This window comes from Hyperolius riggenbachi, chromosome 1, assembly GCF_040937935.1.
Source record: "Hyperolius riggenbachi isolate aHypRig1 chromosome 1, aHypRig1.pri, whole genome shotgun sequence".
NCBI lineage: Eukaryota > Metazoa > Chordata > Amphibia > Anura > Hyperoliidae > Hyperolius > Hyperolius riggenbachi.
Window position 1 is genome coordinate 426,614,617 of NC_090646.1, and position 16,708 is coordinate 426,631,324.

The window sequence follows — 16,708 nt, forward strand, 5'->3', positions numbered from 1 at the left end:
AGCACAGACAGCAATAAAAACCCTAGACTGGTTTTAACCCCTTTTAACACTATGCAGAAGTAAAATATTTTTATTTTTTTCTGGAGTTGTTTGTTAACATGCCCAGAGGCAATACATATGTACAAATTTAAGATTTCTCTAACTTTTTGGACAAATGAGAAGGAAAAAAAATAGATCTCAGTCCACTAAAATCTCTCCCTCTAAGAAACACAGTCACATGCATGTATTGACAACACTCACTCATAAGCCAGGATTTTCATATGGCCCATAGAGAATAATTACATGGCAGTACTTAGCATGGTGTGTGTGTGTGTGTGTGTGTGTGTGTGTGTGTGTGTGTGTGTGTGTGTGTGTGTGTGTGTGTGTGTGTGTGTGTGTTGTCAGAACTAGGGGTAAGTGGGGGGTAGTGTTAGGTTTTGGTAAAGGGGGGGGGGGGGTTAACATGAGAGGTTACAATGGGTGACAGTAGAATATTGGTAACACTACCGATATTCTACTATCGAATTTATCTGGCACTAGTACGTCTAGCGCACAAAGTGAAAGTTTGGCTTTACTGTGTGCCAAATTTCCAAGTGCTGTTTTTACATGTGCAAAAACCAGGAATCCTAGTGCCATAATGCAATAAAATACCTTCTATTATTGCTATTATAGGATATTTCCATGTCATGTAACTTAATATGACAAAAACACAAGTAGGAGCCTTGTATGACCCAAGCCTAGCAATGATGCTGCATATGCCAGGACACCCTGGGACTGGATTAAGTGCAAAAATAAAACTGTTACCAGAACTCTTTCCTCTGATCCTGGATCCAAACTTCAGCAAGCGGATGAAGATCTCTTTGCTGGAGTGATTCACCATGCGCAAACATACACTTTTCGTGGTCTTGATTTTAACCAAGCACTTCACCATCCTGTCTGCTCTTGTGCTAGCCGTACCATGCAGCAGTGTCTCACAGTCTCTAACAATGAATGCTACCGATACGCCAGCACTAGAAATGTTTCTAGCGAGAGAATAGGAAGGTCACATACACAAAGCCAGGGATTTAAATGAGAGGATAAAGTGATCTACCACTCTAATAATACACACTTAGCTGCAGTAGCTAGCTATGCATCCTTTCTCTTTTTAACAACAGATATAAGTTTGGCTACAGTTAATCTAATCAATGAACAGAGGATGTAAGTTTGTCAGTTTCACAAGTGTGCAGCGACATGTCTGGAATTAAAAGCTACAGTTACAAAACATACAGAACATCCTACGGTGATGAAAGGACTGAATATGCATTTAAAGCTACACACTTCAGTTGGTTTCTTTTATAGGTGATTGGATTGTTTCCAAAATTATTTGCAGATTATGTAACTATATTAATGGAAGTTATATGGTATAACCCCTCTCCCTCCTCCCCACCAAACACACAAACACTTGGTAAATAATGTTACTGTGTTATCAGTTATCATTTTGCTGTACTGGTAAGGCTATAGCCTTAGATGTGGGATCTGAGCCATTGACCAGGGATCAAATCCTGCCTCTAGCCAGTACGTACGTAATGATCCTGGTCGCCCGTGGAGACTGCCTTAGGTGGCTGCAGCTCTGGCGCTTTCAGTCCGCCATGGGAAAAAAACAGTATAAATGTTCTGTGCCTTGTCTTCAACAATTTATTTAGCTTTCCTAAACCTATCATGTTTTTGCATTCAGTGCTTGCCTAGATACAGGAACATGCAGATAAACAGAGAAATAAAATGTCAAAATATTGGGGTGTATGTAGTGCAAAGTCTTAACACGTGATAAGTAGAGCTTAATGCATTGCATGTAATATATTGCATTCTGCTCTTCTCATCGTGCAGTAAAACTATATGCACATTAATTTCCTGAACGCAGTTTACTGCATACACAGATTGTGAGCCCCCTCTGGGGGACAGTTAGTGACAAGACTATTTACTCTGTACAGCGCTGCATAATATGTCGGCGCTATATACAGTAAATACTTTAAACAAATACACCCCATTCTCAATACTGTTTGAGTAATATGTATGAAAGAAGTATTTCAATGCCACCATCCAGGATTTTTTTTATATAATGCCCCATCCACTCGATGTCCATCTCATAATACAGTGGGTTGCAAAAGTATTCGGCCCCCTTAAAGTTTTCCACAATTTGTCATATTACTGCCACAAACATGCATCAATTTTATTGGAATTCCACATGAAAGACCAATACAAAGTGGTGTACACATGAGAAGTGGAACGAAAATCATACATGATTCCAAACATTTTTTACAAATCAATAACTGCAAAGTGGGGTGTGCATAATTATTCTGCCCACTTTGGTCTGAGTGCAGTCAGTTGCCCATAGACATTGCCTGATGAGTGCTAATGACTAAATGGAGTGAACCTGTGTGTAATCTAATGTCAGTACAAATACAGCTACTCTGTGACGGCCTCATAGGTTGTCTAAGAGAATATTAGGAGCAACAGCACCATGAAGTCCAAAGAACACTCCAGACAGGTCAGGGATAAAGTTATTGAGAAATGTAAAGCAGGCTTAGGCTACAAAAAGATTTCCAAAGCCTTGAACATCCCACTGAGCACTGTTCAAGCGATCATTCAGAAATGGAAGGAGTATGGCACAACTGTAAACCTACCAAGACAAGGCCATCCACCTAAACTCACAGGCCGAACAAGGAGAGCGCTGATCAAAAATGCAGTCAAGAGGCGCATGGGGACTCTGGACGAGCTGCAGAGATCTACAGCTCAGGTGGGGGAATCTGTCCATAGGACAACTATGACCAAAATAGAACGTTTTGGCCAAAATGCAAAAAGCTATGTGTGGCAGAAAACTAACACTGCACATCACTCAGAACGCACCATCTCCACTGTCAAATATGGTGGTAGCAGCATCATACTCTGGGGGTGCTTCTCTTCAGCATGGACAGGGAAGCTAGTCAGAGTTGATGGGAAGATGGATGGAGCCAAATACAGGGCAATCTTGAAAGAAAACCTCTTGGAGTTTGCAAAAGACTTGAGACTGGGGCGGAGGTTCACCTTCCAGCAGGGCAACTACCCTAAACATAAAGCCAGGGCAACAATGGAATGGTTTAAAACAAAAGTCAAAGTCCAGATCTAAATCCAATCGAGAATCAGTGGCAAGATCTGAAAACTGCTGTTCACAAACGCTATCCATCTAATCTGACTGAGCTGGAGCTGTTTTGCAAAGAAGAATGGGCAAGGATTTCAGTCTCTAGATGTGCAAAGCTGGTAGAGACATACCCTAAAAGACTGGCAGCTTTAATTGCAGCAAAAGGTGGTTCTACAAAGTATTGACTCAGGGGGGCCGAATAATTACACACACCCCACGTTGCAGTTATTTATTTGTAAAAAAATGTTTGGAATCATGTATGATTTTCGTTCCACTTCTCTCGTGTACACCACTTTGTGTTGGTCTTTCATGTGGAATTCCAATAAAATTGATACGTTTGTGGCAGTAATATGACAAAATGTGGAAAACTTCAAGGGGGCCGAATATTTTTGCAAGCCACTGTATATGCTGCTTATTAATTGGAAACAAACAGTAAATACTTTTAGTGGTATCAGAGAGCTGATTAGGGATTGTTGTCTTCTGAGCTCCCCTTCCCACTGGAGATAGTAATACATCATCAGACTGCCTAGCAGCCTGCCCATGTTGTTGCCTGTTGGAGGAGCATAGCGTGACTGTCACTAGCCCTTGCTCTGTAAGTAATGCCTAATGGGAGGGGATGTTCCCCAGGCTGCAGCTACTTACCCTCCCTGCAGTAGGCTGGGGGGGGGGGGGGAGGTGGAGGTAATGGCTGATTAGAGGAAGCATGTCCTAGACCAGGGGTTGCCAAACTTTTTCGGTCCAGGGCCAGGTCAACATACTTCAGACTGCTGGGGGAATGGGACATACATGAAATGATGTTGAAAAATATTACATTGAATCTAGGTATTGATTTCTCCCATCATGCCCAGAGGAGAACTCCCGGCAGCAGCCATTCAGTCATGTGGCGCCTGAAGAACCTCTTTATGCACAAGACAGTGAAGCATACCCAGGTGACAACCTGCCGTCCAGTTTGACAGCATTGTCTCCTGATAAAGAATTGGATTGGAAGGCAACGAATTACTGCCTGATGGCTTCTACAGTATGTGGATGGGAGGTGCCAGTGCTGCTATTCTATATGCAGGCTACCGATATTTAAAGGTGCAGTGGGCCACATCTATAAGTTATACATCTTGTGTTTGGGGGCCAGTGAAAAAGCCCCGGGGGGCCGCATTTGGCCTATGGGCAGTAGTTTGAGGACCACTGTCCTAGACAGACAGGTTTCTAAACAATGAACCTGGCTGTCTGCAAGAAAGGAAGTGATGGAATGTCCACTGCCACTCTGATGTCAAGAAAAGGTATTTCCTGTTTTCTTTTTATTGAACAACACCTATCTATGACAGGATGATCAGAAGAGGTTGTTTGGTAAAAGTACTACTGGAACTGGAGTGTCTATAAAAAGGTGTGTAGCAATATTTGGGAATAGGGTTTGCTGCTGTGTTGATCTTTAAATTAAAATGAATTATTGTATGTTTCATCAACAGCAAACACTCATGGAGTACAAGCACACGTACTGGATGCAAACCTATAGTACTAAGAGAGTCACAATGCTTAAGGTTGAGGGCAGAGCACACACAAGGCGAATGCAAGATACAGTAAGGGGGGGAGATTTGACAAGCAGGATGCAAGTAGCTCAGTGTATAGAAAGGAAGGGAAAGATCTGAGTCTGCATAGCAACAGGAAAACACAGAGCTTGTTTATCAGCAGGCTTTATAGCAGTGGTAAATCTGAGGCATGTTAAGAGACAGCAATATGTATATAAAATACACCTAGACTCACACAAATGCTTTCTAGGATGGCGGGATGTCCTTTGCTTGGGCGCAGGCTTGCTGTGGGGTCTCGGAAAAAAAGTGGAAAAGTCAGGCGCAGGTTTCTACCTTGCCTTAAATCTCTTTAAAGTATAATGGGGAGGGGGGGGGGGTGCATTTATCAAGACATGGTGAATCCCCAGAGGAAAATCTCCTGTGGATTTTCTATTTGTATTTCTGAAATCATTGCAGTTCAAATGAAGAAAAGGAGCATCTATAAAGGTATTGCATGTAGATAGCGTTCACTTCAGACACCAGAAAGTCTGGCTTATGGTGCCCATACATGGTACAAATGTTTTCAATTTTTTTCGATAATTTTATTTGATTATTCTGTTAAGATTGAAAAAATCGCATAGTTGTTTTCGAGGTACTATACACAAACGTTTGATTTGTCGGAAAATCTGGAAAAAACGATTGAATATAAAGATTTTTCCAAGATGTCCAATCAGATTTTTATCATCGGGGTAATAGTTCGTTTGTCTTGAGCAATAAAAAACAAGATTCTTTTCGATTTTCATGCAATTTGATCAGTATGGTCGAATAAATGGGAAAAATGAACATTTTATTGTACCGTGTATGGGCACCATTAGGTTGAACTGGATAAGCTATCTCAGTACATAAATAAGGATTATCTTTACACACTTAATAAGCATAATTACGTCACCTCAGCATGTCCATATGTCCTGTTACACCACCAACACTATTATCTACACCTAAGCACAAGCAAAGCAGCTTGGTAAATACAGTCCAATGTACTGAGAAGTGCAACGTTATATACATGGGAGAAGCAAGCAGGCCCTAGAAGGCAACATTTGCTGGCCCACACCTTTTGGCCTTCCTATACCTCAGCAATGGATATTATTATGCTCATTTTAGACAGGAAAGAATACTGATTCATACGGGGTTCACCATCACTAATCAGCAATGTACCACTGTTCAAACACTTTTACAGAGATATTTTAGCAACCATACACATCTCAGCCACAATACTGTACAATTAATATCTGTATAATAAGTCTCCTAGTGCTAAGGAAAGGGTGTCAAACTCGATCATGTAATGGGCCAAAATCTAAAACCTAGTCTAAGTTATGGGCTAAGTTGCGGGCCATACTGTTTATTAAGATTCAGGCTAGGTTCACAGTGAGATGGTGCATTGTGCATTTATGAACGTGCACATAGATGACAGCTGCTAATTCAGCATTTCAAGGGTCCAATATCCCATAGGAATGCTGCAAGGTCCTTACCTGATAGATAAAAACAACTTTTGGTAGGGATTGGTTCACACTAGGGGGTATATTCACTAAAACTGTGGTAATCAGAATGATGTGCGTAAAGTCTTACTGCACGATGCGTATAGCATATGCAATACTTTTCATTAATGGTCAAACAGACATGCAGAAAAGGCCCATGCTTATCTATGGGCTTATTCAATCTCCACTGTAGAAAAATGAAGTGCCAGCATGGCTTGTTCAGCCAGTAGACTGACAAAGGACCCTGAAGCAGTACAGCATATCTGGTCTACATACAGTTAGGCCAGTTTCACGGACACTGGGCACTGGCAGCGGGGAGGCATCTGTCTCATGGAACCACATCTGAGTGTGGTTGCAGCTACGCTCAGATGGGACATAGGTGGTTCTCTTTGATTATAAATGCCGTCATTCAGCTGCATTAGACTGTAGCCGGAAGGTGCTCATTGGCACATTTAACCTCTTGACGACCAGCTAACGCCGATTGGCGTAAACTGGTCGTCTGCGGGTTACCATGGAAATGGCCGCTCGATCGAGCGGCCTTTCCATGTCAGTTCACGGAGGGTGTCTCCGTGAACAGCCGGAGAGCCGCCGATCGCGGCTCGCCAACAAAATGTAAACACGCGGGGAAGAAATCCCCGCTGTTTACATCACACGGCACTGCTGCGCAGCAGCGCCGTGACGTAGATCGGCGATCCCCGGCCTCTGATTGGAAGCCTATCCTATCCGAATTCCGTCCTGCGCCGCTCACAGGGGGAGGGAGAGGGAGGGAAGGGGAAGGAGGCCAGGAAGCGCTGCGAAGGGGGGCTTTGAAGAGCCCCTGCCGCAAGCGCAAGCAGCCGGCGGCGGTCAGACCCCCCCAGCAGGACATCCCCCTAGTGGGGAAAAAAGGGAAGTAGTCTGAACGCCCTGCTGCACTCCTGATCGGTGCTGCGGGCGGTAGAGCCCACGCAGCACCGATCACTGGAAATTACCCTGGTTGTCAAGTGGTTAAAGGACAACTGAAGTGAGAAGGATATAGAGACTGCCATATTTATTTCCTTCTAAACAATGCCAGTTGCCTGGCAGCCCCACTGGTCTACTGGTCTACTTGGCTGCAGTGGTGTATGACTAACACCAGAAACAAGCATGCAGCTAATCTTGTTAGATCTGACAATAATGTCAGAAACACCTTATCTGCTACATGCTTGTTCAGGGTCTATGGCTAAAAGTATTAGAGGCAGAGGATCAGCAGGATAGCCAGTGTACCAGAGCTTCCCCCCATAAATAATTATTACATACCTGGGGCTTCAGCTTGGATTGCTGACACGCCGCCTTCCTCCAATGTCTGCAGCACTGGTACCGGGTCCCCGCACTTCTGTCAGTCAGAGCCAGTCCACGCAGGAGAAGTGCGCTTGAGCCAGTCCACGCAGGAGAAGTGTTGCTGGAGAGATACATAGAGGGCGCACTTCCCTTACGTCAGACTGGCTCCGACTGACAGTAGTGTGGGGACCCGGTACCGGCGCTGCAGACATTGGAGGACGGCGGCGTGGGAGCAATCAAAGCTGATGGGGCTGGAGGAAGCCCCAGGTTTGTATAAATCTTTTTGGGGGGGAGCTCTGAGTCCCTTTAAAAGGAAATACATATGTCTGCCTCCATATCCCTCTTGCTTCAGTTGTTTAAGCCATCCATGTGAAAAAGCCTTTATGCTCCAGTATAGTGTGAAATGAGTCTAAATCAAAGAAAGGTCTGCAGTATTGCTTATATTTTACAATCGTCTTCAAAGCAGGAGGATCTAATGAGCTCCACTGATTTCAGAGTATTTGCAGACTGGTGCTTATCAAAAAGAGTTTTAACTTTCCATCAAGAAATTAAAAAAGCCTGTGTGGTGCAGTTTTAAACAAAATAATGTTTCTTGCCTTTGGGTGTCATAATAACCCGGACTTGGCGACAAAAAGTGTATTTATGCAAGACACAGCAAAATGCTACTCAGTTTAATTAAGATTATAACTGAAATAAGAAAATGATATAATGCACAAGGGAGGCCCCGACTCACTTACAATGCACTACATAAAATCTATTCTTGTCAGCTAAATGCTGAACAGGCTACGTAAACTTTAAAAGAAAAAAAATACTGTGACTGTTCTTAGAGATAACATGCGCATAATGCCTTTTATTCTAAAATAGCAGGTAGGGAAAAAGTCAAGCTGTTTAGTTCCAGCCAATGCCATCTGATGCTATGAGTAGAGGTCAGCGTGGATGTAATGGTCACAACAGGAAACAGGAAATTGCATGCTTCTTCCTGTGGCAATTTCTCAGTTAACTAGAGACTCCCACAGGAATAAGTGGAAAAGCTGTATCGGCTTTTGTTGGGTGATTACAATGAATGTAACCAAACTCACTCCTGCCCCTACCATCACATGGCAGTGAATGCTATTCTTATTACATTTTTATATATGAGAAAATGAATGTCAAAACTTTAGGCTGATGAGTTTCCATGATCGCAAATGCTATCAGTTTGCCCACAATGGACGCAATTTGACAGCTTAGGCTGCCTCCATATGTGGGGCATAAAACAGGATCGCGCATGCAAATCCCCATCGCCATGCATAACACAGCTATGCATAACACAGTTCTCGAAGAAGCATACCAGCATGGTGAAACTATAGCCTTAGGACCCCTCATCCACTAACTGTTGCATAACCCCTCTTCCACTAGCCTTTTCTGGATCAGAAAAGCTCAGGGGTTAATATGAAAATCATGGTGCTTTTCCACTAGTGTGATTTTTTTATTTATTTTTTTGCCCTCCTGCCTGAAATTGCAAAGACACTTCAATCGTGCTGTACATCCGTCAGATCACAATAGGATTGTGGGAAAATTGCGGTAGTGGAAATAGAAAGAAATGCGATTGCAGCACAATTGCAATAGTGTTCCTTAGTGGAAACGGGCCTTTATTGTTACCCACTACTGGGACAACAGTTTTTGAAAGCTTTAGGTAGTTGTAAGAGCAAACAACCAGCTGGTCACACACTGCCAACTGAATCAGGCAATGTCATGTATTGTATATAAGCTTGTGAAGTATGCTACGGATAGCATATTTTTGGGTAAATGAAATGACCTGACTCATCCTGAGAACCTAATATACTGAAGTGATCCAGCAAAGCCAATTCAGAATTTTTAATGTTGTGAAATGTTAGTTGGCAAAATTCTGCCATCTTCAGCTGAGTCATAGCTGACGGTGGCAAAGATTACTTAGGTGTTATTGAAAGTGCACTTGTGTGATAGCAGTCACTTTTACACAACTGTATACGTTCTGCAAAAAAATACGTTTGTTATATACAGATAACCTAATTTATCCATTATTCTCCAGACACGGGGAATTCTGGGAAACCAGACCCTCACTCTGAGGAAGAAAATACATCTGATTTTACTGGAAAACGTAATATATGCAAAACTTGCAGCATATAATACAGAACAATAAAATATACTCAAAACTTAAGTTATACAGCAGCCATTGTTACTCAGTCACTGACTGGCAGCTTATGTCTCAGTCTGCTAGTTTCTGTTACAAACATTGTGCAAGGATTGTGTTTTAAATACAAATACAAAGAAAGTAATCCTGAAGTGGGAGGGATGTGGAGGCTGTCATATTTTTCCTTTTTAAACAATACACACTGCTTGGTTGTGTTGCTGATCCGACTGCCTCTAATAGTTTTAGCCATAGACCCTAAACAAGCATGAAGATCAAATGTGATAGCAGTAATGCCATTCAACATGTTTATCAGGCACAATACTAGCGGTACATTATTTTTCCAAGTATAGCCTCTAGATGGCAGGAGTGAACCCTTTGTATTATTATCTGCAAGCTTAGAAGAAAGTCCTTATTCACATGAGTTCTCCTCAATCTGATGGCATAATGCTTGAAAACTGCAATGCTTATTCAGGGCTGGTGCACACCAAAGGCTTGATTCACTAAACCGTGAGAACTCATACCACGTCCGTTTTCGCTTTCGCGTGCGATTGCAAATTTTTGCGCGATATCACGGATTTTTGCACAATAGCACATATTATCGCGGTCGTTTCCATGCAAACATTCACGATTGTGCACAAATGCTAAAACGCGCGCAAAATGGCAATGATACAGGTTCTCACAGTTTAGTGAATCAAGCCCCAAGAGCGGTTCTGAGCATTTTTAAAAACGCTTGGGCTTTGAAAAGCGCTTGGCTAATGTATTTGAATGGGATGGTGCACACCAGAGCGATTCGCTTTTTCCCCAAACGCAAACTCGGGTCCTGCAGCATTTTTGCTGATTTCTGAGGTGATTCAGCCTCGATGTAAAGTATAGGAAAGTGGAAAATCGCTCTGAAAAGCGCTAGATCAGAGCGGTTTTCCAAGCATTTGTGTTATAGAAGCTGTTCAGTTACAGCTCTACTGTAACAAAATATAAAAAACGCTACACCAAAACACTCCAAACATCGTTAGGTATGCTTAGAAAATCGCTAGGCACATGCCTAGAATCCTCTTAAAAAACCACTTCAAAAAGAGCTAAGCGTTTGCTTTTTTCGCTAGCGCTTTTTGGTGTGCACTGGCCCTAAGCTCTAGTAATGTGCCTTAATCTGTGATCAATCAAGAGACTGCAGGAATAATATGACTTTGCACTACAGCTTGAAAAGCACTCAAGAAGCACAGTAGGTGACTTAAAGGATAAGAGAACCTATAAATATATCAGTCTCAAACGCGTCCCAATCGCCGGGAATTGGAAAAAAACGCCTAAAAAAAGCCCACCGCGGACGGACACATGAGCAGAACGCAATGTGAACAAGGCCTTACTGAACATAAGTAGCAGATAGTAGTTTTGCAAAATTGCAGGTTTTTTTTCCAAAACTTTTTTTTATGCATAACTAATGTGAAACAATATTCTATCAAATGCATAAAAAAATGGTGCCTGACCTCTGTGCAGTTCAGTAAAGCAGATGTAATAAGTCAAATGGAAACAAACATAAAGCTAACTGAGCTGTAGCACATATCACTTACATTCTAACTCTGCAATTAACAGATTATAATACTGCTGATGACATTTTTCTGCCAATTTAAATTAGTTAAAACGTGAACAATGATATTGTCTTGTAGACTGAATGCGTGCTCAAAGAGAGCATGGAAACTGTACATGGCACCTATTACTGGGAGGATTAGATTATTATTCAGTACTATATGAGCTCAAACTTTAAAGGACCCCTATGAGGAAAATCTGTAAAATTCAAATGTATGTATGCATAATAATATTAGATGATACATTTCATGCACGATAAATGATATTTATGTAGCTGTCAATTGCAATAGGTATTATTAACCTCCTCAGTGGTATGGACGAATATATCCGTCCATCACCGCCGGAGGTCGCCGCTCAGGCCCTGCTGGGCCGATTTTTACAAAATAAAAAGCAGCACACGCAGCCGGCACTTTGCCAGCCGCGTGTGCTGCCTGATCGCCGCCGCTCTGCGGCGATCCGCTGCGAGCAGCGGCGAAAGAGGGTCCCCCCAGCCGCCTGAGCCCTGCGCAGCCGGAACAAAAGTTTCGTCCAGCGCTAAGGGCTGGATCGGAGGCGGCTGACGTCAGGACGTCGGCTGATGTCGATGACGTCACTCCGCTCGTCGCTATGGCGACGATGTAAGCAAAACAAGGAAGGCTGCTCATTGCGGCCTTCCTTGTTTATTCTGGGCGCCGGAGGCGATCGGAAGAACGCCTCCGGAGCGCCCTCTAGTGGGCTTTCATGCAGCCAACTTTCAGTTGGCTGCATGAAACAGTTTTTTTTTATTTAAAAAAAACCCTCCCGCAGCCTCCCTGGCGATCTTAATAGAACACCAGGGAGGTTAATCTGATGTCTTAGAAACTCTAACTGGTTTTAGACTACTCCATTTACTCATGGGGGATTATAAAGATTCCCTTTATTCTCTTGAAAGTGCTTGCTGCACATTATTCTGGCAGTTGGACCCTGCCACTACCTTTATGTTTGTACTTCGGCAAAGAATAAAGAAAACGCATGAGTTTCTCATGAAGAAGTGCATTAGTATCAAACGATGTACCCCATGTTTGTTTCTTACTTTGTACAGTGCCATAGAATGTCCTCAATTCTGGTAGGGTTTTAAAACAAATTACCTCATGTGCGGTAATTTACCTCATAAGTTAATGACATTTAGCAATTCTGGTAGGATTTAGTCATGTTTTACCTCATACGGTAAATTATGAGGTAATTCGTGAGGTCATTTGCATTAATTTTACTGAAAATAGCTATTCTCATGGAAACTAGTGGGCATGTTAGCACATAATTTACCGATCAGTTTAAGACCTGCCTGTACCTGGAGGTAAAGTCAATTTGAATGCATTTTGCAGTTTTTAGTGGAGTTCCTATTGCTGTTTTAGTGGAGTTCCTATTCAGGCTGTGTAATAGAAAAAAACTCCAATTATTTCCTGGATTTTTTTTTTTATAAGGGATGTTTATAAATATACTTTTTAAAGGTTGCTACAGAATCAAATACACCTTCCCCATCAAAAACAAATTCTTCTAAAGACTATCCTAACTTATGGAAGACAATTAGACAATTATTATTTATTTACTACATGCTTACCGCTGAAATACCGCACGTATTACCACAATTTATGCATTTACCACACGTTCAGAAATGCAGAAAAAGCTTCAGAATTGCTAAAGAAAGAGGAAAATACTGCATGAAGTATTTTACCGATAAAACAATATTTACCTCACATAGATACCAGAATTGAGGCCATTTTGTTGGCACAAATCAATAATAATAATAACGAAACCAGTCAGAAAGAGATTGCGGCCATAAAATTAATAACACTTACTGTAAGTTACAGCTACATGGGAACCAAGTCATTTACAGTGCATTTTACACTAAGAAAAACATACATCACACATGCATTCTATTTTAAATTTTACAATTTTTCACCATAGTGGTCCTTCAAGAGAAAATCGGTATGACTTCCTCTTCGGTGCAGCGGGGAAGTTTGTTTTAACATTTGCAAATGTCACCTCACTTTAATTTTCTTAGTTAGTGCTATTTAGTAAGGTAGGTGTCACACGCAGTGGATTTCACGCAATGTGAAATTGTGGTATAGAACACAAATAATGTGTTCCCACGTGCCTACTGCAATTGTGCTGCAATAAGCATTGTGATTGTTCATTTAAAATACTGACAGCCCTTAGGCATGGTCCACACTTGCGCAATGCAAAATCATATGTAATGCTTTACTGTGGAGATGCACAGATTTGCTCAGAACTCATTTTTTTTTACTGCGATTCCCACGCGTTTTAAGAATTCCAAGAGTCCTTGCAGCATACAAACTCACACCGCATTCTACCCCTATAGTCAGCAGGTGCTGGTAATTTATGGTGGGTGAGGCACAATTGTTATGGTCCGCAAAACCAAATACATTTTTTGCAGACACATGTGGGGTTGCAGCTTAAAACTAAACCTTACCCTACTGTTAACATTACCTATACCTGCCCATGAATCCTTCAGTAACATTGACCCAAAACTAATTTATGCAACTGGCGGCAAATCCTTGCTCTCAGAAACTATCAGTATCAGCAGTGCTAATCTCTGCACACAAATAAGTGGCTTGGAGATTACCAGATTGCTATTTACAGCATTTATAAGTAAAAAGAAGGGAGTATAATAGACAAATGATGCATTTGAACACAAGTATCCGCTACTTGGCTTACCTTCTAAATGCCTTAACTGCCCTTACAGATTATTTGAGGACTCACAGTTATTTGTAATGTATTTTGTTTTCTCACAGATTGCCGTACTGAATATATGTTTAACATAAGCAGATAACATTTATTGATGAATCAATTTACCTTCGTCTTTCAGAACTGCCTCCTCCTCTTCATCCTCCTCACTAGGAGACGGGATCAGTGGCTGCAGTGGCTCCATATTGATGATAAGTTGTTTGTTTAAGGAGTATGAGCTACGACTGTGCGGTATTAACGACCTACATGATAAATGAAGGCAATCAACAAATTCTTCTAAAAAAAATATGCAACCCCCCTCCCCCCAAAAAACGAAACAGTTCTACGTATGCATGAAAAAAAAGGCCACATTTATGCTGTCAATGAGTTGTAATATCCTGTTTAACCACTTGCTGACCGCACTCATACCGCGCGTCGACAAAGTGGCAGCTGCAGGACCAGCGACGCAGTTCTGCGTCGCCGGCTGCAGGCTAATTAATCAGGAAGCAGCCGCTCGCGCGAGCGGCTGCTTCCTGTCAATTCACGGCGGGGGGCTCCGTGAATAGCCTGCGGGCCGCCAATCGCGGCTCGCAGGCTAAATGTAAACACAAGCGGAAATAATCCGCTTTGTTTACATTCGTACAACGCTGCTAACAGTAGCAGCGTTGTACCAGATCAGCGATCCCCGGCCAATCAGCGGCCGGGGATCGCTGTCACATGACAGGCAGGAGCCTGTTAGAGGCTGCACAGGACAGATCAGTTCCTGTGCAGCCTCCGATCTCTCGGGGAAGGGAGGGAGGAGAGGGAGGGGGGGGGAATTTCGCCGCGGAGGGGGGCTTTGAGGTGCCACCCCCCCGCAACACCCAGGCAGGCAGGAGCGATCAGACCCCCCCAGCACATCATCCCCCTAGTGAGGAAAAAAGGGGGGCGATCTGGTCGCTCTGCCTGCACCCTGATTTGTGCTGGGGGCTGCACAGCATACCCAGCACAGATCAGCTAAAACAGCGCTGGTCCTTAAGGGGGGGTAAAGGGTGGGTCCTCATGAAAAGTGCAATTGTATTTATTTGCCTATACCAACCAATAAGATCTGTATTTACCGAAACAACAAATAGATTGCTACTTTTACTATAGTTTGAAAATGCACTTTAAAAATGCACTTTTGTACACCTGATTTTTGCGTTGCGGTGTGATGTTATGCTCCTGCTGCATCCCACCGCAGCACAAAAAATGACAAGCAAATGACCCTGCGACAGAGTCCGGTGACAGGATCATATGCTTAGTGCCATCCCCCGTCAGACGTACTCCCTCCTCTACGAATCCCGTTGTGATGCACCGTCACACATACTGCGTCGCCCATTGACTTCCACTACCCCAATCACCATGCGGTAAGTGTGGTGCTTGCGGTAACTTGCTGCAGGCTGTGCGGCAGGATGAACACTTCTGGTGCGACACAGTAAGTGTGCTAGGCCCCATTAAAGGAACCCTGAGTAGTAAAAATAAATGAAATCGGGGCTTACCTGGGGCTTCCTCCAGCACACCGTAGGCCGCAAGGTCCCCCGGCGTCCTCCTGTCTCCTCTCCCAGTCCTGTTGCAGAAATCATGACAGGCGTCACCAGGGCTGAGTGTCGGGCTGACACTTCCTTAACGGTGACGCTATGCGTCATCACACTGGCTGCTACACGTCATCACGGCAGCCGGCGTGACAGTACTGCGCATGCACGGTTTTCTACCTCTGAACCACGCATGCGCAGCACTGTCACGGCGGCCACCATGATGATGCGTAGCAGACGGAGTGATGACGCGTAGCATCACCGTTAAGGAAGTGTCGGGCCAACACTCGGCCTGGGTGTCGCCGGTCGTGATTTCTGCAGCGGGACTGGGAGAGTAACCAAGAGGACTCCGGGGGACCTCGCGGCCTACGGTGGGCTGGAGGAAGTCCTAGGTAAGTCCCGTTTTAATTTATGTTTACTGCTCAGGGTCCCTTTAACTTGCATTGCCATTGTGTTACCAACAGGGAAACGCATTGCAAGTGTAAAAGGGGCCATAATATGATGTTCAGTTTCCTAACCCCCTTGCCCTGTGTGAGGCATACTAAATTCTCTTATCCCATGAGATCATATGGATACTGCCACTGCAATGGACTTTTGTATCAGCAGGGCATGGGGGATGGCTAAGTGAACTACCACCAATATTCACCAAGAAGTTTTGAATCAGGATGATACCATTTATTGGCTAACTTAGAGATGGATAAACAGTGAGCTTTCGACTTATAAAAAGCCTTCGTCGGACTGGTTCCTCGAAGCTTTTTATAAGTCGAAAGCTCACTGTTTATCCATCTCTAAGTTAGCCAATAAATGGTATCATCCTGATTCAAAACTTCTTGCTTTTACTCATGGCTAACACGGTACAACACTTTACAATATTCACCAACCAAGACAACTTTGACTACTATCTGTAACTGCATGTACTGTAAATAAAACATCTTACAGTTTACCTGTGAACCTCGGGAGGGTCCCTGTGGATTTTCGAGCTGGCTTCTACAACTTCCTTTGCAACTTTCCCACTGATTTAAAGACAAAAAGTAAGTAATTCAGTTTTCATGATATACTTTATTGGCATTGTCATATTAATGTATGTGGTTTTAGGAACACACTGTACTGAGTCTTAGTAGATTAGACATTACAGTAGATTCAACGTAAACAATACATCTAACAAAAGACACACACTATATGATTGGCACAGTTGTATTACTAATTGAAAGCGTACTGCTGATAAAATGAATAAACTATTACTGTAATGTTTTCACATTCAC

The 16,708-nt window shown here is 43.0% G+C and overlaps 1 protein-coding gene across 2 annotated transcripts in view; it reads right to left on the reverse strand.

Annotated features, from left to right (window-relative positions):
- FRMD3 (FERM domain containing 3) overlaps positions 1 to 16,708 on the reverse strand; it is a 295,269-nt gene that overhangs the window by 18,037 nt on the left and 260,524 nt on the right. For both annotated transcript variants that reach the window (XM_068236899.1, XM_068236889.1), the window contains 2 exons: positions 16,391 to 16,459; positions 14,026 to 14,159 (listed from right to left, as the gene is read on the reverse strand). In XM_068236899.1, the coding sequence (XP_068093000.1) occupies positions 14,026 to 14,159; positions 16,391 to 16,459 (203 nt within the window). The remainder of the gene's footprint in view (positions 1 to 14,025; positions 14,160 to 16,390; positions 16,460 to 16,708) is intronic.